General features: G+C 34.6%; 1 protein-coding gene across 4 annotated transcripts in view; it reads left to right on the top strand.

Annotated features, from left to right (window-relative positions):
* Window positions 1-14,577, top strand: part of LOC149531006 (uncharacterized) — an 83,254-nt gene extending 68,677 nt beyond the window's left edge. For 2 of the 4 annotated variants that reach the window (XM_089810351.1, XM_089810352.1), the window contains exons 7-9: window positions 13,791-13,856; window positions 13,942-14,019; window positions 14,138-14,577. In XM_089810351.1, the coding sequence (XP_089666477.1) occupies window positions 13,791-13,856; window positions 13,942-14,019; window positions 14,138-14,179 (186 nt within the window). In that variant the 3' untranslated portion in view covers window positions 14,180-14,577. Of the gene's footprint in view, window positions 1-13,790; window positions 13,857-13,941; window positions 14,020-14,137 lie in introns of those variants that run through there. The other 2 variants (XR_016358845.1, XR_016358844.1) reach the window with 2 other exon arrangements.
* Window positions 14,578-22,815: the final 8,238 nt, after the last annotated feature.

Here is a 22,815-nt window from a genome sequence, read left to right on the forward strand (position 1 = left end):
CTCTTTGTTTCCAAGAACAAACGGGTAACATTCCCTAGAGAGAGCCAGCTGTTGTCCTGCATTTTGTCACCACAAAATGTTGGTAACAACACGAAACTTTACCAAGCTAGTTTTGCGTTTCTCTAAGCTTGAATTTGATATTTAATTGTTTAATGTGAATCGATTGATCCATTTCAATTCAAATATCAAACTGTTTTACTGAAAGCCTTTGTCAAGTCTTTTCTGTTTTGTTTTCTGTTGAGCCTTTGCTTGATTTTTGAAGCCTTCACAGTCTGTTCTTTGCTTTTGAGTTTGCGTTTGCTTGTTTTTAGTCCTTTGGTTTTGCTCATGTCATGCCTTTCGTTTTTCCGTTCGATTCGGTCTAACCTAGAGGTCAATCGGAGTTGTCAGTCAAAAGTTATGTCTATTTTTAGTGCTTCAAAAGTGGACATTTCAGGTGCAACAACACAAATTAAAAATGTGATGTTATATTTTCAATTTGACATTCACTTTTTGAAAAATATATTATATTCACTTTTTGTTATGTTTTTAAGTTACTTTCACTTTAGATTTATAACTTAAAGTGACTATAGTTCACTTTATGTTTAAATATTTAAGTTGAGTTACTTTTTAATTTTTCACTTAAATTAACTATATAACTATATAGTTTCATTTTAAATTTTTGGTTTTAAAAATCAAATACATATTTAAATGTTATTTTAAAATGATGTTTATGTATTATATTTTATAATATGATAATTAAATATTGTTTTTGACCCATTTTGTAACATTTTTATAATTTTAAGTGAATTAAATGACTTAAAGACTTCATAAGTGGACATTTTATATGCAATTACATGTAAAATCCATCAAAAGTGGACTTTTTACATGACATTGCATATAAAGTCTACTTTGGTGAACATTTTTGATGTCATTACATCAAAAGTTCACCATAAGTGGACCTTTTTGATGCTATGACATGAAAAGTGAAGTTTTCATGCTTATGCATCTAAAAAGTGAGATACATTTTAAAATATACGCATTGCACCCAAAAAGGTCCTATTTTCACTTGATGCATATTTTAAAACATGCATTGCACCTAAAAAGGTCTGATTTTGTGGGAAAACATGTTTTAAAATAAGCTGTGCATCCCAAAAAGTCCAATTTTGAAAGGAAAGCATGCATTTGGCCTCCAAGAACTCGATTTTGCTCATAACTTGAGATTTTCTTGGTGGAATTGCATGAAATCTTCTCCATTGAAAACATTTTTCCTTGGCAATGATTTTCTTTGCATCAAGAATGGATTTGGCATGCTGAAAATTGTTTTTGGAGATCAATCTTAGAGCACGTTTTTGAAGAAAAACTCCAAATACCTTTATTTTTGCTCATACCTTGAGTTTTTCTCAATGGATTTGCATAGGATTTTTTCCCTTTGAAACGTTTTTGGATGGCAATGAGTTGACTTGCTTCTAAAATGGATTCATTTGCCTCAAAAACGTTTTTGAAATTTTCATGATGGATCACGTTTTTGGAGAAATATGTAAAAAAAATCCATTTTTAGTACATGTTTTTCCTCCCAACCAAATCGTTTTGGCATCTTTTGGGGATTACATTGCATTGGAGTTCATATTTTGAAGTTTAATAATCAAAATGTTTTGATCTTGCAACATGAAGAAAAATGTTTTTTGCCAAAAATGTGTTGCAAGCAGAAATCTTCAAAAACGTTGGAATATGGAGAGTTTTTAGGGCACGTTTTGGCATCTTCCAACAACTCCTTGTTTGCTGCCCTCTCCCATTCGAATTTGCAAAGTTGGAAAAGGTCTTACCATTTTTGAAGAATTTTTCAAACATTGGAGCATCTTTTTCCTTCATATTTGGCACTTAATCTTCATGTAAGTGGACTTCTTCCTCCTTGCAATTTAATTCATGCTTATCTTACTAATTTTATGCATAAAATTACTAGATGGTTGCCATTTGTGAAAATCTTTGCCATGGAAAGTGCATTTTTCCTTTAAATATGAAGTTTTTATTCATTTTCATGTTTTTGATTCTTTCCCAAGTCCCAATTTCGAATTTGAGTTTTCAAGTGCATTTCATCTTGGCATGTTTGAGTTATTTTCCGAAGTTACATTGTTTCTTTTGTATTTTGTGTTTTGTGCTTGCTTGCCGGTTTTCTCCACTTGGAGAAATTGCAAGTCCTTTCTCAATAACTTGTTTTGCTTCATTACATGCTAAAGCATCGTCATATTCCACATTCTGTTTCATGTCACAACACTTCATCTCTAACTCAACGAAATGCGATTACATGTTTTTCATCTCATTCACCATCCGCATATGCATGTAATCCCATTTTCCACTTCCACTTTCACCCATCTCGCTTTTTGCCTCCATTCACACGACACGATTACACGAAATGTCTTACGTGTAATTTCTTCCAAAAGGTCTGATTTTGATTAAAAGTCACAATTTGAAAAGTCAAAAGGATGTCATTTTCACCTCCCATGTACTTTGACTTCTCCTTTTTACCAAAAGTGACTATAAAATTCATTATCTCACTTCCATTTTCGATGTCCATCCCTTCATATGTGTTTGCGCTTTTGTGAGAAAATACATATTTCTGCATCTTTCCATGTTTTTCATCTCATCCTTCATTCGCAGTTACATATGAAGTGCATCCTCCACTCTCATTCGCATCTTATTTCACCTTCCATCTCCCATTGCATGTTGCATTTACATGTAATCCATTTTCTGTGCAATAACAACTTGAAAGCCCAAGTCACATTTTGGAAATTAGCAATCTCCATTTGCACGCATTCTCATGCGCCAAGCACTTTACTTCAAAAAAAGAAGTTAAAGGTGCTGATGGAAAGTTGTTCCGAGTGCACATCCGGACATTGTCAAGAAGGTTTTCAAAGTGTCAGAGAATCTAGAATGTGCCAATCTACAAGGGAGAATTTATGACAACTTGAACGAGAAAAGCTGGATCACATCAAGTTTCCACATGACAATGGACAATTCATCATAGTCAGAGGTTATCAAAAGACACAACACCATGGTTATCAAGGTGAATGCAGCGGTACAAAATACAGGAACTCCCAATCCTGTGATCATCCAGGATTGCATCGCCAAGTACAAGGCCTTTCAGAACAATCCCTAGGATTGTATCCTTCTCTTCCATCTTCTTCTTTCATGTTTATAGTTGTAAAGAACAAATTACATAAAAAAACATAATTACATGTAATGTGAGTTACATGTATGTAAAAGGATGTAATTCGAGTTGCATCTGCAATTTCATGTAACCTTATATTTTATCCTGTAGTTAGACTAGGTCAAAGTTGGTTGAGTTGCTCCCACTTTTTCCTCCACTTTTTTCTCAACTCCTGTGCCTATATCAAGGAGTGCCCCCTCATTGTAAAATCATCATTATCTTTAAGCAAGAGAGCTTTGGAGAAATTGTGCCAGCAGAATTTTGTTTGTGTAAGCATTATTTTGAGAGAAAGTGAATACAAAAGAGCATTTGAGACTTAACTTTGATTAAGTGAGATTGTTATTTGTGTGAATTGTAAGCTTTGTCTATAATTCATCCAAGTTGTCTTTGATTCATATTGTCTTGTGTTATTGGTAATTGCTATTGTGAATTGAATAGAAAAGAGTTAAGAAGTAATCGAAGCCAGAGCTTTGACCAGGAGCAATTGTGAAAGTGTATAGCTAGAAGCTTTTCTTGTAGCTTATATTTCCCTCTTAATTCGCAAAATAGTTAAGTTATTTTTACTTTTAGGAGTCTTTGTGCTCTAATTGTACAACTTTTCCATATAGAAGTACGACCAGACTTAGAGCCAAACCAGTACATTTTCAGCTACGCTTTGAATTAGTGAAGGTTTATGTGTATCACTGTTTCTAGCTCTTGATAGAAGTGTAGTTAGAGATTCACCCTGCCCATTACTCGCTCCACGAGTAAGTGGATTCTTTCTTGAAAATTAAAAAGAAAAGATATTGGTTACACCCATTTTATAAAATCTCTCGACTTCTTGCTTACCTTGAGTTGATCCAAGGAACGATGAGAAGGGGGAGCTTTCCCTTTAAGGTAGGAGAGACTCTGTCTCACACACTATGGCTGGTCATCGTATTTTGTGACTGGATTTTTACCCAAAACTGTCGGTTGCAAAATATCCACCCAACATTCATCATGGGTCTTCTGAGACTGCGCACACCAAATATGAGAGTCGCCAATAATGTTGTCTTCCTTTTGCTGGAAGAGAATAGCAAGATCACTAGCTTCAAACTCATGATGCTTCACTATTGTCTTTGCTAACCGTTTCTCAATTGCAAGCTTCTTTGATGGTGAAACTAATTTTTAACATGCCCAACAATAGAACTATGAGGAATAGTTGAAAGAGACCTCATTCGTACATCTTTGTGAGGAACGAAGAACATTCCTTCAACTATTTGCTTTTTGAGGGCAAGTACTTTATTTGCTAACCTTTGCACTGCAGGAACCGTCCTTGTGTTGGAAAACAATGAATTAGAAGAATAATAACTTTCTTCAAACTCACTTGTTTCGATTCTTATCTTTCCAACAAGAATAAGATCATCTTCAATGTCAACCGCCAATTTTTGCACAATTGCAAGAGTAGTTGGGGCTTCTCTCCTTAATAAAAAAAATGAACTTCAAGAATTTGAGCACTAACAAAGAAACACTTAATTTGTAGTTGTAGGTTGAGCAACAACTGGAATTCTTCATGTCAATTTGTTGAAATGAGCAACAAATTCACGCATAGACATGTGGGATGACTTCTTTAGTTGAGCAAGTTGGGCCAACAATGTATGGGTATCCAAAGAAGGCTTGAACCTTTCTTCAAACTTGGCTATGAGAGTAGCCCAGTTGGTGATAAAACTTGTTGGTAAATGGTAGAACCAATCGGCAGCCACACCTTGTAGAGTTTTCATGAATAACCTTACAAACACATTGTCATATTCAATAGCATGGACACCACAAGCAATGTAGAAAGCAACAATATGTTCATCAGGATGTTTGTCATCACCGAAAAACTTGAGAAAGTTCTTTTGTGAGCCATCAAGAAGATCATGTAGAGGTGGAGCTAGACTCAACAGTTCAAAAGCATTTCCCCAAGGACCTTGGGCCATTTACATGTCTTTGGTAAATGCTTGAAATAACTTCAAGAAATAAAATTAAAATGAATATTTACAATGAAAAAAGACATGGGTCCACTTCAAATGAAAGCATGAGACTCTCAAATGCACATTGTATCCCCAATAGAGTCGCCAAAAATGGTTGGGTGGATATTTTGCAACCGACAGTTTTGTTAAAATCCAGTCGCAAAATAGGTAGACTAGCCACAGCATGTGAGATAGAGTCTCTCCTACCTTAAAGGGAAGGCTCCCCCTTCTCATCGTTCCTTGGATCAATTCAAGGTAAGCAAGAAGTCGAGAGATTTGCGAGAGGTGTTACCAAGATTCTTTCCTCTTAACATTTAGGAAAGAATCCACTTACCCACAGAACGAGTAATGGACAAGATGAAATCTCTAATTACACTTCTATCTAATAGCTAGAAACAGTGATACCGATAAACCAACACCAACTCAAAGGTTGATTAAAGCATACCGGTTTGGCTTTAAGTCCTGTTTAATCTATTCTATAAGAATAACCTCTACCATTGGGGCGCAAAGACTTCCAGAAGTAGGGAATTTGAACTACTTTTGTGAATTGAGACAGTAATACAAGCTACAATCAAAGCTTCCAGTCTATGTATTACCACAACCGCTCCCATTCGAAGCTTTGGCTTCGATTGCTTCTTAACTCACTATGCTCTATTATTGAACACACGATAATAAAATGAATCAAAGACAATAGGCACAAATTACAGTCAAAGCTTCTAATTTTCTCTATCACTATTGCTTCCAATCAAAGCTTCAAATCCAACTGGTTCCTTTATTCACTTTTCTCCCAAATTGGTACTACACAATCAAAGTTATGCTTGTACAAGTTTGGCAGCGTTTTCTTGCATACAACAAAAGATGATTTTTACATTGATGGGGGCACTTCTTATATAGGAAAAGAAGTGAGAGAAAGGAGGAAAAAGTGGAGCAACTCAACCACTTTGACCCAGTCTAACTAGGCAAGAGAAATTATTGGATTACATGCCATGAAGACATGTAATTACATAATTCTATGCAATTCATTTTCTCCAACTACAAGCACGAAAAACACTTGAAGAAAATGTTGAGGCTATTGATTTTGAATGAATCAATCATGTAGATTGTCGGCAAAGGCCTTGTACTTGATGATGTAATCTCGGATGATCATAGGATCGGGAGTTCCTATATTTCGTGCCACTGCATTCACCTAGATAATCATGGTGTTGCATATTTTGATAGCCTTTGACTCTCTTTGATGAACTACTCATTGTCATTTGAAAACGTAATGTGATCAAGTTTTTTCTCATTCAAGTTGTCATGAATTCTCCTTTGTAGATTGGCACATACTAGAGTCTGACACTTTGAAAACCATCTCAGTGGTGTCCAGATGTAAACTCGGAACAACTTTCAATGAGCACTTTTAAACTTTTTTGTTTTTGAAGCAAAGTGCTTGGTGGATTCCTACACGAACTTATGTTCGTGGACAAACATTGGGAAAACGAAGATCAAATGAATAATTACTTCCTAAGAATCAAAGCATGTCTTCTTGATGGGATGTCTCTGTTCTTTGAAGTTCTGACATATCTTCTAATGAGATTGGATCCATGAAAACTTTTGGATTTGAGTTACAATGACGAATCCATGGGGGATGACTGCTTGAAGTATGGATTAGACACTTATGGAACACATACGATGGCTGGAAATGAACTATAAATCATTTGTATTTGGATGGAAAGAGCCAAAGTCGGACTTAGAAGGATGTATTGCATGTGGGTAATAATGAGATTTAGTGGGTATGGCCAAGAATTGCAAGCTAGGTGCATAGGGATGTGTGCAAATGGCGACTTTGGTGTTGAAAAGTGACTTTTTACAAAAATCAGGTTATTTAGATGTAATTACATGTAAAGTGATTTACATGTAATTACTACTTGAAGAAAACATGTAATTAGGTTTGGAGGATGGAATTACAGGTAAGTGGGTATGGAGGATAGGTTTGTATGTAAATGCATATGAAGGATGAGATTACATGTAAATGTGGATGGAGGATGGAATTACATGTAATTGCACTTGTAATGTAATTGCATATATTGGGAAATTGATGCAATGTGCTTTGGCATGTGTTGGTGGAATATGAAATGATGTGATGCATTTTCATGGAAAGGTGGAAAGTGAAAAGGTGTGACATGCTCTTGCATTCTTAGGAAAGAATCTTTAACCTTTCCACTAAAAGGAAATCAAAACAGCAAGCAAAAACCAAGCAAAAATATGCACAAAACAAAAACATACTTTTGGTTTTTGACTCATGACAAAATATCAAGTTGCTCTCAACTTGGAATTTGGAATTTGTGAAAATTCCAAGCATTTAAAAATGAATGTTTTCATCTTTTTAAAAGAAAATTTGCGAAATACATGGCATATCTTTGGACAGATGTCGAAGGATGAACTAAAATATGCAATGAAATAGCAAAGGCTTGAAAACTTGAACTTGGTGATCAAAGAGCCAAATGTGGAAGATTAATAGGTTTGAAAGAATGTTTCTCCTCTAAATTCGAATCTTCAAACAACTTCTTGACCTTTTCAAAACTTGCAAATGCAAAAGGATATGCTCAAACACTTGGTCTTTTTTGAAGAAATAAGGCAAAAACGTGATTCTTAAATGCCAAAACAAGCTCCCAAGTGCAAAAACGTGCCCTTGTTGGTTTGTTTGAGCTGGAAATATAGTTTTATGGCCTCCAAATGCAACAACGTGAGCTGGAAATGAAGATTTCTGGGTTATTATAAAAATGTGCCCTATTTTTGCCAAAACATAACACATTTTTGCCTTAGAAATGCAAAAACTTGTGTATCCAATGCCAGAAAGTGGATGAACATCAGATTTTCTGGGCGTTTTGAACAAAAACGTGACTCTAAAATGCATATATATTGGTTGTTTTTGACTTGAGAATGCAAAAATGTCTTCCTCAAATGCATTTGCATGTGTTGGAATGCAAAATCAATGTCTATGGATGGATTTACATGTTTATAATGTATTCATATGATGGCTGGAAGTGCAAATTGCACTCTCAAAGAGCCATTTCATGTTTTAAAAATATGCATTTGGAGGTTGAGAAGGCAAATTGCATTCTCCATGCCCGAACGCTTGTATTAAATTGCATGTATTTGGCCAGCAATGCAAATCACACTCTCCATGTGCTATTGCATATTTTAAAAACTTGTAATATGATAAAGATTGCAAATTGCACTCTCCATCCCTAATTACATATTTTAAATATATGTATCATGTAATATGCATTGGGCATTTTTGGTCTTGGAAGGCAAAAACATAGACTTGGGATGCAATTACGAGTTTTAAAAATGCCAAATTGCACTCTCCCAAGGGCATACATGTAACACTTTAACATGTAAAAGTTCATTTCCATGCGAATCGGATCCTTGGATGACCGTTACATGTTTTAAAACTTAGCTTTTATAGGTTGAGAGAACAAATCACACTTTCTTATGCATGTTTTAAAATATGCAATATGTAATATGCATTGAGCAATTGTAAAAGATCAAGTTCATGCAAACCGCATTCTTGGAGGTTTATTACATGTAAACATGTAAATGGGTTGAAAGTTGCATTTACACAACTTAAGTGATCAATTAAGCACATGTTTAATCAATTTTTGAGAAAATATTTCTTAATTGGGTCAAAAATAACATTTACACTATATAATTAATATATCATGTGCAAATATTATTCCAAAAACAATATTTAGCTTATATCTTTTAAATAAAACATAAAGTAACTCAAAAATAAATCAAACTAAATAGTTAATAAAGTCACTTAAGTGAAAAATTTAAAAAGCAACTCAACATTAAAATATAACATAAAGTGCTCTATAGTCACTTAAGTGAAATATAGTGAATGTCAACATTAAAATATAACATGATATTTTAAATTATGCAATTGCATCTGGAGATTCCAACTTTTGAGCACTTAAATGGGCATATCTTTTGACTGCCAAGTCTAATTAATCCCTAAGATATACCGAATCAAAGAGAAAACCGAAAGCATTGGATTGAACAAAACTAGAAGAACAAAAGTATATAAACATAGTCAAAAATGTGAAAAAGGACATAGAAGGCTTAAAAAAAAAGCATAGGCTTAATAAAATGAAAAACAAAAAGCACTTGATGAAAGCCTTTAGCAAAAGGATTCATTATACAAATCGGGATCAATTGATTGATCATTGTTAACCAATTAAATAAAGAACTATCTTAGAGAAATGCAAAACTAAGTTGAAAAAGTTTCGTACTACAACCTACATTTTGTGGTGATAAAATGTAGGGCAACAATTGGCTCTGTCTGGGGAATGTTACTCGTTTGTTCTTGGAAATAAAGAGTAACATAGAATCCAGTTCTTTAAGTGTTTTCATCCACTCCATTGGGTCTATGGTTGGGAGGTTAAGCCCTTGGCAATGCTTCTCCTCTCTTCCGGATGCCAAGGCTTGCACAACTCAAGGATAAGATCTGCCGACAAGATAACTACATTTTGGGTGTTTTACTTTTATATTTCCACATTCTAAGCTATGTATTGTTTAGACGGTTATAATTAGTTAAGTTAGTTTCTCTTTCATTGGATTAAGAATTAGTTAAATTTATTGCTCCTATCACTTGAATATATAAATGAAGGATGAAATTGTTTTTCATGTGTAAATGATATGATGGCTGTTATTACTGTCTTCTTGTGTTTTCGGATAAGAAATGTTATTTTATAATTTAAATCAATTAAAGTAGTAGATATTTTAGCATGCTACAGCTATAGCAGTGTCACCTAAAGGGGTGATGTTCTTGAATGCCAATATCTTTATAGAATCCAATTGAGATGGTTGGGGCTGCAAATATAGTCCAAGTTATAATGGACAAAGCTGAAAATTGTAGGGCAATCGGGGCTATAGTTGAGACCACATACAATCACATTTTGTGGACACTACGTACAATCCACTCACTCAATTTAATCATCTTAAAGATTGACACTCAAATTGAATGGGTTGATAAAATTTACACGGAGAGCGAGGAGATACAAATATATGCGACTAAACATGACACAAGCCATATCCAAGACCACCTCTTTATTGGAGTTGTTGAAGATAATTTAATTTTGTTTTTAAACTTTATTTTTTAGTTTTTTGTTGATGAACTTGATATGACATGTATGTTTTAACTTTTATGCCATCATAGGTTGCTGAAACATGATTTGCATCACACACAATTGTCTTATAATGACTTGTGAAGGTGCGAGAGGCCTTGAGTGCTATGGTTATCAACATTTTGTGGAGTGTTTGGAGGCAATCAAACACAAAAATGGTAAAAGCATTGATCCTTGATGATGAATTATGGGAAAGTGCAGTATATGTTTTGGAATTCACCAAGCCCATCATGAGCATGATTAGATTTGATGATATTGATCATCCTTGTTTGGATGAACTTTATGGTGGCATGGACACCGTTGTGAAGTACATAAAAACAATAATAGTGGGCAAGGAACATATAGATTTTTTTTTCAAAGAAGTGGGAAAAACTATTGTTGACCATTGGAACAAGATGGTCACCCCTAACATCTTGTGGTGCATGCTTTGTCACCAAGGTTTTATAGTGAAGAGATGATTTCACAACCAAACAGGGTGGCACCATATGGAGAGACAGAGGCTGCTGCTGGTTACATGACTGCATTTTCAAAGATGTATCACGATTATGATGAAACCCGAAGAAACATTGTCCTCACTGGGTTTTCCCAATTGGCATCTACCAAATATCATGACATTACCACTCTTCATGCTCAATATAGGATGGATGCCAATTAATGATGTTGTGCACATGGTCAACGCTTTGTTTTCTTGCAGCCTCTTGCTATTAAACTTCTCTCCCAAGCATGTATCTTTTCTTAATTTTTCTAATCGTCCTTCAATTTTGAATTGTCATTTGAACATGATACTATCATATTGAAATTAAATACCAAATGTAAATGTCATTTGCTAGTTCAACAGGTTGCAAGTTCTTCAGCTGAGCAGAATTTGAGTACATAGTCCATCCACTCAGTTAAGCGAAATTGCTTGGGTGCCAAAAAAGTAGAGGGTTTGGTCGTCATACATTGCAACCTTTTCTGTTGTTACATAGGAAAAAGGACTACAATGAGGATTTGACAAAGAATTGGGATCTTGTCCCTGAATGTTTTGATTTAGAGGCCACGGTTGCACAACTTGCCCAAGTCTCTGTAGATGAACAAGAGGAAACTATTTCACATGACATGGACATGGAAAGTGCCACAGCTGTTGGTTCAAATGAAGTTGAAGAGGAACCAAATTTTGATCTTGATTCCTATGACAATGATGAAGAAGAATATGGAATTAACTACTAGGTTTTAAATATGTCATATGGCTCGTGATTTAAGTTTTTAGCATGTGATGACATTTTGAGACTTTTGCAAAGTATGAATATGATATAATCATACATTGACAATTAATAATTTATGGATTTATCATTTTATGAGAATCATGCTGCTAACTTATGTTTGAACTTTGAAGTTTTGAACCAATGATGAATGAACATTGACATGTTAAATATATGAATCTGTGAATATATATACATCTTTTTCGAAAATGTCTATTTATATACCTGCAGTGTCAGAATCCAGCCCAAATTCTTTTTGCCGAATCCCTGAACCAGAAACCGAACCAGAATCAGGTTCGGCTACTTAGTCTTTAGATTCAGACTCTGTGTTACTGCTTATGGAGTGGTAGTTTCTGGGTGTTAAGTACCCTTTAATTAGTTTGTATACATGCAAATGTAATGCAGTAGATGCTAGTTTATTTGGGGGTTTCTGGAGTACAGACTTTACAGTTATTTATTATGTAATACAGACATTATTAGTATTAATATAAATTAATATTACCAATAAAAAAAACATCTATGGTTTGGACTGGCATTGTCATACTAGGCTCCATAGTCTACATTTTTTGGCCGGCCCCTCCGTGTACAACCTTGTCATCTCAGCCTTCTCAGCGAGGGTTATTTTTTCACAACCTTTTATTCCTTTTGCACTTATGCACAAAAGATGATAATAAATCCATGTGTAGCTGCCTCCATAGTATTTGTTGCACAAATTATATAGCCATACTCTACTCCCCCTATTATTTTCTTGACTCTCTATGGCTATTGCAAATTGTAACAGAGATTCTGTGTGGATTAAATGGTTTATTATATATATATATATATATATATATATATATATATATATATATATATATATATTTTGCATAGTTCTGAGGAGTTCGGAAGGACCTTCAAATGGGCGATTTGAATTCATAGGTCATACACCACTCCCATTTTAAAATAATCTCCAACAGAATATCGATAACTTTCATATTGAATTTGAACCTCTTCACCCTTTCTACTTGCACTGCTGCTCATTGTTTTTTGTTGAAAACTCAAAAACACTCAATTGACGTAGAATTGATGCTCTCTTTGTTCCCATGTCTGTTATTTTCTCTCCTTATAGCCGTTTTCTTTCTTTGTCCTCTTCACACATTGGAAAATGGAAAAATGAGTTTGTTTTTAGTTGTTAGAAACTTAGAAGGGTTGGTGTAAAGGGATGTAGAGGTCCTTGTGGGCCTTGCCATCCCTTTTTCTTCATTTTTTTTAGTGTAAAAACGCAATATTAAATTCCTGGGCTGTAGAGGACAGCTAACTATCCATAGGATGCTCAGGGGATGTTCAGACATCCCATCACCATACGGTACAACTAAATTTTTGCACTCATTTCCTCTCGTGATTTTCTCATTTTGAAATGTTCCCAATTTTTTTCATTAATCAGTTATGCGATAGGAACGTTTGTCATCCCTGCATCCTAAAAATGTGTCCTATAGGTAGTAGGTGAAAATATGTATGGGATATCTCCCAAGGGTAATTAGAGTTTTTAGTATTTTTATAGTGTTCAATACTGGTGTTGTGAAGATAGATAATAGTGACTACAATCTTAAATGGCTCTAGTCACGATGTGCATACTATATGTTGAACCACATGCTTTCTTAATCTCGTCTCCAAATGGTTTTAGACTCTATACATGTTAAGCAGATTTGCGCATAGGCTTAAATAAAAATAATGTAATAAACTTCATTGATCTCTATAATTGATGTAATGTGTAATCCATGGATAAATATCTATTCACAAAATATGCATATTGCTTATTTGCTACTTCTAGCTGGTGCAGAAGTTTTCTTATGATCATAGAGCAAAAACTTCAGTCAAATCTTATTAGGTAATGCATAGTAACTTTAAAAATTCTGTTTTCTTCATAAGGAGATCGCTGATGACATGAAAATGTAGTAGCTAGGATGGGACCTACGAAGTCATCTTGCCTCAATAGTGTTTAAAATTCCATTTCTTATCGTTTGCATTTCAAATATAATTAAAAGCTTCATTTCTCTTTCATTTGTTTGATTTTGTTTCGAATTACCATAAGCTAATCTTTTGGGATAATGTAGCAAGAGTTCACATTTAAGCAACATATATTTTTTGGTTTAGTTCAATGAAATTGAAGTATAACACTTAATACAGAGTTCTGCATTTATTGAGCTTGGCATCAAAAAGTTTTTGCTTGTTGATGTTGTAGATCAGGCCAGGAGGACTTATAGTCACTGACAATGTATTGTGGTATGGAAGAGTAGCTAATCCAGAGGTATCTTCAGTTGAAAATTCCAGCATTCTATTCAATATTTTTTTAAAAAAATTATGCTTCCATGATGCCCTATTTTGCACAACAGATTGATGATAACAAGACGAATAGCATACGTGATTTTAACAAACTAATATATAACGACAAGCGAGTGACTACTAGTATGGTATGGTCCCTTTCTTAGAAAATCTATACAATTTCATAAAATTTATGCAATGCTTTCATTTTCTTTATATGAATACACATTGGCATATCTAAGGTTTATCGCTTCATAAAATACACAGGTTCCTATCGGAGATGGGATGACTATTTGCAGAAAAAAGTAATCCGCCATGCTTTTTAATGTATTTGCCGAAGAGTTTATCACTTAACTCCGTTGATTGTTACGGATTATTGGCTTAGGACATCCAAGGTAAATCCGGGGTACTTTCAACACCCAAGAGCTGTTTGTGTATAGAAGAAATATTACTTGCATTTTTCGTTTGGACACCTTGTAAATAGTTTCTATTGGAATATCAAGATGGATTAAGTAATAAATACTTAATTAATTGATCTAGTCTGTTATTAGTTCTCGCCTAGGGTCGCCTAGGGTAGGGAACTAATGGCTAGATTTTATTTGACAACATTATAATAGTTATTGGTTCCTGCCTAGGAATACTATTGCATTTATGCAAGTGCTTTTAATTTTTCAATCAGACCAATGAAATTAAAATATTTTACCTCCTCTATAATCTAATGAGATGTTTGTTTTTTAAAAATTATTTTGAAACCAAGAAAATATTGTTTATTTCATGTTTCATTGGGTATGCTGAATTTAGTTAGGCAAGAAATAAATTATTTTTTCCAAAAGAAAAATAGGAAGAAAATAAAAGACAAATTGATAGTTATAACAAAAAATAATTATTACCCTGACATACATATCTCTGACATATATACTGCTGCATATCTGGACCACTTCAAACTTTTCATCTGTATGAGTCGGTGGAAGTGATTAGAGATTTATTAATGCTTGTCCTTAGTTGATAAACCTCGGTGGCATATGATATATTAAATTTGGGACATCATGTTTTCCTTCCGCGTTTGGCATTGAGATCTCGAGCAGATAACACAGAAGAACTATTTCCTATTTACGTGTATGCTGTTTCTATTTCCTTCGCTGGGCATTTTGGTGCATTTGGCTTGAAAGCTGGAACACTTGGTCAACAACAGTATTCATAGCTTTCATGTGCTTAATCGTGGTGGTTTTCCTGGCTTTCTGTGAGGACAGATGAAGTCCGAGGTTTTTCTTTTCTTCTAAATTCAGTTTTGTTAAACATGTCGAAATGTGAACGCGGGAGGTTTTTAAGGATTGCCGCTGCATCAATGTCACTATAATTCAAAAACTGTTTCTGGTAGGCTGCTACCGGTATATTTGAATGGCCTTGTAAGTGTAATTGCAATTGATGAAGCTGCAATTGATCAGATTTGCTGGGAACTGCAGATTCTTTTATGTTTTTCTTTGATTGTTAATTGAACTTCTGTGACTGTTCATGTGGAAATCCGGCGGTACAGGCCCACTTTGCCCATCTTTACTATTTATAGCTTTGATGGATTTGCAGTGAAACATATTGCAGCGTGTAGCCAGCCGACCAGCACACTGATTTTTCACATAAAATTAATCTTTGGCACAGCACATCGTGCGTGATAAGTTTACCTCCTCCCATTCACGACCAGTCAAAACAGACAAAATAAATAAACAATAACACAATGAAGAGGGCTGCAATATGTCTTTTCTTACCTTGCTTTTACAGGTTTTTTTTTTTTTTAAACATTTTATACCTTCGTTCTCAGGTAATCCTCATATCTAAACAACAAGAAATAGGATTGTTGGCATGGGTTTTCTGCTTCTCCTTGCACTCTTTTTTCTCCCCTAGTTTCATTGGACAGTGGAGGCTTTTGAGATTCTTAAAAGGATTTAAGTTAAATTCATAGTATGTAGCATGGGTCTAAGCTAAATTCCCAGTATGTAGCAGGGGGCTTCAGGTAGTTTCCCACTTCCTTTCAGCATTTTTGGCTTTACCATGCACTTCTGTCGCGACCATAGAATGTTATTGTTTATAAGTTTAATGTATAGTTTAAACTTTTAATATTTAAACTTCTAATTTTTCAATATTTATAGACTATTATTAATTTATAAGTTTGAAAGCTGGTGAAAAATCTAAAATTTAGTTTTAGTTTTTTAAATTTTTTTAATTTGAAGTTTCTAATTTTAACATGGTTGGCTTTAAATTCTTTGGCTTTGGTAAAATTTTAAATGTTAAAATTGATTATTGAATAATAATTAAAATTGTACTGCGGACATTTGAAATTAAAATGTAAATATTAAAGACTTAAAATGTATTAATTAGTTTGAATTCGAGATAGTAATATCTCATTTGCTCAGCGCTGTCTAAAATCTTTTCTCCAGTAACACCTCTGCATGCAAGAGGAAATGAAAGGGAGGGATTTAGTTACGGGACTGAATTCTGGAAAAAAAACAGATCTTTGAGTTTCTCATTTTGCTTGCTGTCTCTGTCACTGCAATACTACAATACGCAAACTCTGGAAGTTGTTTGGACATAGCCCCAAACAAATCGAGTGAGCTTATCTTTGAGTTCGTTGTAGGTCGTCTAAACGCTCTAAATGCTCTGGAATGGTTTTCTTTCTCTATTAAAGCAATATTCTGAAAGCTATGATATCATGCTATTCTGCATTTTGCTCTTTCAAGTAGAGAAATGATTAAAGTGCTGATCCATAAATTTTCAGTCATACGGGATGATTATTTCTGCATGGGCCCCTTACATTTACTAACTGTTAACACTTCTCCATTAATTTATAGATTAGTACTAATTTCCTCATGTTCAATTTATAATTAACTGACTACTACCTAATACCAACCCCTTCCCTCCATCCTCCATAACAACACAACTATCCCGCATATGGCAGGAACTATGACGCTACGCATTGCTTGTTTTTCTATTGTTTATTTATTATAATTTGAAATCGTTTTTCCTAAAATTTTATTGGTTTGAGCAATGTGGAAAAACATTTTTGGCCGAAAAAAATTATAAAATTTGTTAGCCCAAAATGAATCTGAGTCGTCGCGGTGCCAGAAGCTCCACGATTTCACCTCACTGCATCCCTGCCACAATTTTTGATGGAAGCTAAAGCGACTGCCGCATCCAAAGCAATACAGTCGGCTGCTACGCTTCCACCAACACCACTGCCTTTAAAACTTAATCTAAACCTAAATTCATTGGCCAAAACTCCTAAGAGCTCTTTGCAGCGCAATTATAGCGCATCCAATCCTCCAGAGCCGAAGTGTGCTTTGACCTTAACTTCACACGCCACATGAAACCACTACTCACATCTATCGCATACAACACCATTATTGCCTTGAATAACCTTATCACAGAGACCACGTCAAGGCACTAGACCTCTAGTCCCTAGTTCCGTCGCTGAATTCGTAGAAACTGACGGTAAAATGCCATGGTATCTCTTCACCAGGTTCCTCGAGTCGATACAACCTAATGTGTGTCGTCATCGCCGCCTTCCCTTGGCTCGGTATTGAGATCAATGCTCAACATGTGGTTTCTGATCTCCATTTCTATATACCCTAAAAGGGAAAAATATTTACTAGGGTTTCATATTTCTGCCAGATTATCCACCATCAAAAGAACTAATCATTGCAACACCAATCGTTTTAACGTTCAAGTTTTCCATTGTCTTGGCTACTGCTGCTACAATTGCTGTGATAACTATAGCTTAGGTTTGAGGTTTGTGTTTTTGCCTTTTTGTTTTTGTGGTGATTGAACCACAAATCAACAAACAAAATGGAAAAGAAGAGGGGAAAAAATTAAGCCAAATGTTTGTGCTTTGTTTTTGTGGTGATTGAACCACAAATCAACAAACAAAATGGAAGAGAAGGGGGAAAAAGTTAAGTCAAATGTTTGTCCTCTATCATGAGAGATATTGTACTTTGTGGATGATTTGATTTTACATATTAAAGTGAGGCATTTGTATCAATTTATTATTTTCGAAAAAACTTAAAACGGGTGTGAAAAAGCTTAATTTCAAACTCACCATGTGCGTATTTCATGTTCCTAGATACGAATACACCAATTGTCTTTTTATGTCGATAATTAAGAAACAAAAGGATTTACATCATGCATGTTATACTCTTTCGCCTTTCTTAAAACTAGTGAACTTTAGTGGTTGTGATTTACATATTAGTTCCTATCCAATGGATTCGTTTAGGGGCCTTTTTTTAATTTGAAAAGTCAACCATTCAATTTTTTTAATTAGTTGAAATTTTGTTGATTAAAATAATTTATGGCAATGTATTCAAATTATTTAAATTAATTGAAATTTTGTTGTTTAAAATCTCATATAAGGGTCTGTTAATGGGCCTTTATGGGTTGATCCTAAATAGAAAAGGGAAAAGGTGTGTTGGCTACCACTAGAGGAAGGATGGGTAAAAATCAACTTTGACGGGGCAGCTTAGGGAAATCCAGGGGTCTCTAGTTGTGGATTTATAGCAAAAGATCACAAGGGCAACACCCTTGCTTTTGTGGCCAAACGGCTAAGGGACAGAACAAATAATGTGGCAGAATGTGTAGTGGCTAAAGAGGCTTTAGTTTTAGGTGTTAGAATTAGGCCTTTGCCGAGTGTATCTGGAAGGAGATTCAAAGATAATCATTAACAAAATTAAGAAAGGGAAGTTGTAAGTGTGGCATCTTGACAAGCACATAAAGCAGATTAGATGTTTGTTACTGGAGTTCAAGGACATTAAGGTTTCCCATGTATATAGAGAAGCAAATAATGTGGCAGACAAATTGGCTAACATGGGTGCGGATGCAACTTTGGGGATTTAGAATGAAATTTTTGAAGACGACTTCTCAAATTAGAATAAATATTGGAAATAAAAAATGAAGGGGCCAAAAAAGTGTTTGATTTGTTTATTATGGGAGTACAACTCAATCATGTATTAATACTCTCGGCGGCATTTAGGAAATATCAATCCCTCGTGCGTGACATAGATTGTAATCGTTAAATAGCACCCTGTGTAGAGAGAGCTTCCAAACTGTTTGAATGTGTGATTTTAAGGAGGAAGGGTAGGGCATCTCATAGGGTTTTCAGCAAAGAGACGGATATGGAGGCTAACTTTGCGTTGGAATCAGACAACCAGACGCAATCATATGAAGGGAAGATTACGATTAGGTGCCTGAAGAACATTTTCTTGTTTGAAGACCAAGAGTTCTTGGATGTCATTCAACAAATGTATGGAATGGAATATCTGGAATCCTATTGGAGGAGACGCTCCAATTTGGACGTTGCTTCGCTCTTTGTGGCATTGGCTCTGCTAGTTGGCGAGACCAAGGAGGAAGTTCGTAGGGTTGTGGTAGCATACGTTGACCCACAATGGTTGTTGGGGTTAGAGGATATTGTGGATAGAGTTGTCCTGGGTGTGGGTTTGGAAATGGGATAGGAACCATAGAGGCTGATTAGGGGAGGGGATTCCTTGGTTCAACCTCTGATTGTTTGGTCATCAACAAATCCACAAGGGGTGCAAGACATTTTTGGGATTCTTCTCCGTTCTTCAAAGATTTGTGAATCATTTGGTGTGATGATCTTGAATAGGGGGACTTTTTCTTGACTTATGTTAAACTTTATTTGGTTGAGATGTTATCTTTGTGATCTATTTGAAACTTGCTCCACAGTTTTAAGCGTATTTGGTCTAGAGTTTATAGTTAACTCCATTAATTATTATAGATAAATTGTTATGGATAATTGGCATAGGACATCCATGACGGTTTTCTTTCAAGGTAAATTTGGGGTACTTTCAATAGCTAAGAGTACAAAGGAAATATTGCTTGCATATTGTTTGTCACCTTGTAATTACTTTTTATTGTCATTTAGAGTTGGATTACCAATTCAATTTGGGTAAAACAATAAATACTAAACTGATCAATGTAGTTGTGAAATGTAATTTAATGGGATATCATATATCCTCTTTTTTAAATGTTGGCTATAAAACTAAAGGTTGGCTTCCCTTCGTTCTAAGGTCTTCAATGAATACCCCAATCAAACATAAGGGACCTTGCCTCCAAATTGCCTTGGATGATCCAATAAAAGAAAAATATCTAAAATAAATACTCTTATCCACCCATTTTTTGGTTATTAGGGTTTTTATTATCAAATCTTAGGGAAATAATGTCTTCAATACATATAGATGCTATGTTCTCAACGACATCCCTTCAATGTTCCTGGCAATGGTCTATATAGTAGAATTGAACAAGTAGTGTATGTCTATATTATGCATAAGAATATTTAGGGGACTTGGAAAAAGTACTATCTAATATCAATGAAGAATGAACCATTACCAAACCTTGGAATAATGGTATAAATCTTAATAGAGGGAAACATATTCCATGTTTCCCCATTCTCTCCACATCAAATCCTCGAAAGCTCAGTAAATAACTACCCATCGTCAGAAGGAATTTGGATTTTATTTTCTACTTTCTTCATGTTTGTTACCCACCCTCTATTAATTGGATTGGTAGATTCATATGAGCAGATTGAGTGGGGGTTTGGGAAGATGAAGAAAATATTAGCTTAGAATTACTTGAACCTTGTGATCCATACAAGAGCTCTCATATTTAGATTTATCATTTTCTTCATTAATTATGCTCCCAAATCTATTTGGCATCCTTGAGCTTTGAGACTTTTTGTTATCCTCATAAACTTATGTGGCCACTGTTATTATATCAAATTTGTTATATGCTTTATTATTAATTGGATTGGTAGATTCATATTAATTGGATTGGTAGATTCATATGAGCAGATTGAGTGGGGGTTTGGGAAGACGAAGAAAATATTAGCTTAGAATTACTTGAACCTTGTGATCCATACAAGAGCTCTCATATTTAGATTTATCATTTTCTTCATTAATTATGCTCCCAAATCTATTTGGCATCCTTGAGCTTTGAGACTTTTTGTTATCCTCATAAACTTATGTGGCCACTGTTATTATATCAAATTTGTTATATGCTTTATTATTAATGCATAATCTTTTAGTGCTTATATTTTCAATGTTAAATCTATTTTTCTAAGAAAATTATGGTATGAATTTTTGGTGTTACGTCTCTTTTTTATTTTAGTATATTATTTGTTAGTTCATGTATTTTTGGATAGTCACCTTTATTTTGGTTTCCATTTTCTTTGGAACCATTGGCTTTGATTCTCCCTTTAGCCCAAAATTGTCTAAGTACATAGCATGCAAAGTTTTCCTAAAGCTAAATCCTCTTTTTGGTTGATGTTGGTCGAAACCTGTTCATTTAATTAAGTTATGAACTTTTTAACTTCTTGAACTATTGAACCTCTAACTTTTAAACCCATTTGAACCTTCCAAACTACTTTGAACTTGGTTCAAATTGGTTCAAAATGGTTTGGCACTTCAAGAACGTTCTTTTGAAAAATGAGTAGTTGGGACCGTTTTAAGGAAGTGTCAAAATTGAAGGAGGTTGAACATCGTGAATATGAAAGTGGACTACACGTATGTCTTGATGATGAAAGAAAAATAAAAGACAACACATGGATTAACAATAAAAAGGGCAATTATGATGGAGTTTAGTTTATTTGAAATCATTAAATGGAAAGCTCCCGCAAAGCAAGGCTCAATAAACTGAGGAGATTTAACACGCGCCAAGGTAATTATGATGAGGTAAAAAGAAAGAAGGGTGAAAATATGTTTATTTATGGCAATTACTGTGAGGAGCCTTATCGTATTGATTGTTAGACAAGTAAATCTTTCTGAAATCCCATCCTCTGTGTTAATTAAGTATTTACATCCTTTAAATGGACTTGCCCTTCATGGTAAGTTCATTGTCATGTTGAACACTAGCTGTGGAGATACGTAGTATAGAGGGTTCAATAGGTTTAGAAGAGTTACTTCTGTAGGTTCAAGGTAATTTCCTCACATTTCTTCACTTTGAGTTTCTAGTTCTTAGCAAACTTTTCTTTGGGCTTAGTTGAGCATTGTGATTTTCTTCAAGATTTGGGAAAAATGAAATCATCTCTCCATTTTTTCAGTAACAATGTTAGTATGGATTGCAAGAGTCCCTTGTTAACTGATACAAATTTAAGGGGGGTCAATATAGATGATGTTTGTGATAAAATTCAGTCAAATGCGGAAGCTAAATTCATTGGGGAAATCATGCATAATGGGATATTATAAGCTGTGGCTTTTCCTCAAGTTGTTATCAGCCCTAAACTAGTTCAGGAATGCACTAACGACTATGACATTAGGTCTTGATGCATTGGGAGAAACTATGAAAGCATTTATCTTTCAATAGACCAATACACCATTACCTCTATGTTCAAGATACCACGTGAAACATTTATTGATTTTACCCCTACCCAATTATATGCCAAGTTCAATGAGAATTCTGAAAAGGATCATTCTTTCATAGCTGGTCATTGGACGGAGAAATTCTACAAGGGAGGCTTACGACTTCCAAAAGGTTTAAATAAAGATCACATGAAGCCTCACATTCATGATTTAGTGGTCATGTTACACAAAATCAAAGGTTCACCAGAAGCGTACCTTTTCAAAGACTAGATGTATCATTTTATTGATATTATTCTGGATGGAAAACAATATCTATATTGTGGTGAAATTATAGTAGGTTATATGAGGGATCAATTGAAGCTAACACAAACCATAAGGAAGACTTATTTATGTCTTCATACCTTATCTATTGCTTAGTTTGTACTCAAATTTGACCCCCTTGCCACATGAAACTTGGAAAGATGAAGCCTTCATATATAATTATTGTCCTTCCCTTCTGAAGAGCCAAGTGGTGATTGGTTATAGAAAGGTTCATGACGATTTCTTTGGTAAATTGTGTTTTGAACTAGTAGGCAAAGGGGAAGAAAGGGTCCC

The sequence above is a fragment of the Cupressus sempervirens genome, chromosome 11 (assembly GCF_028749045.1).
Source record: "Cupressus sempervirens isolate cs-2001-9-10 chromosome 11, ASM2874904v1, whole genome shotgun sequence".
Classification (NCBI taxonomy): Eukaryota; Viridiplantae; Streptophyta; class Pinopsida; order Cupressales; family Cupressaceae; genus Cupressus; species Cupressus sempervirens.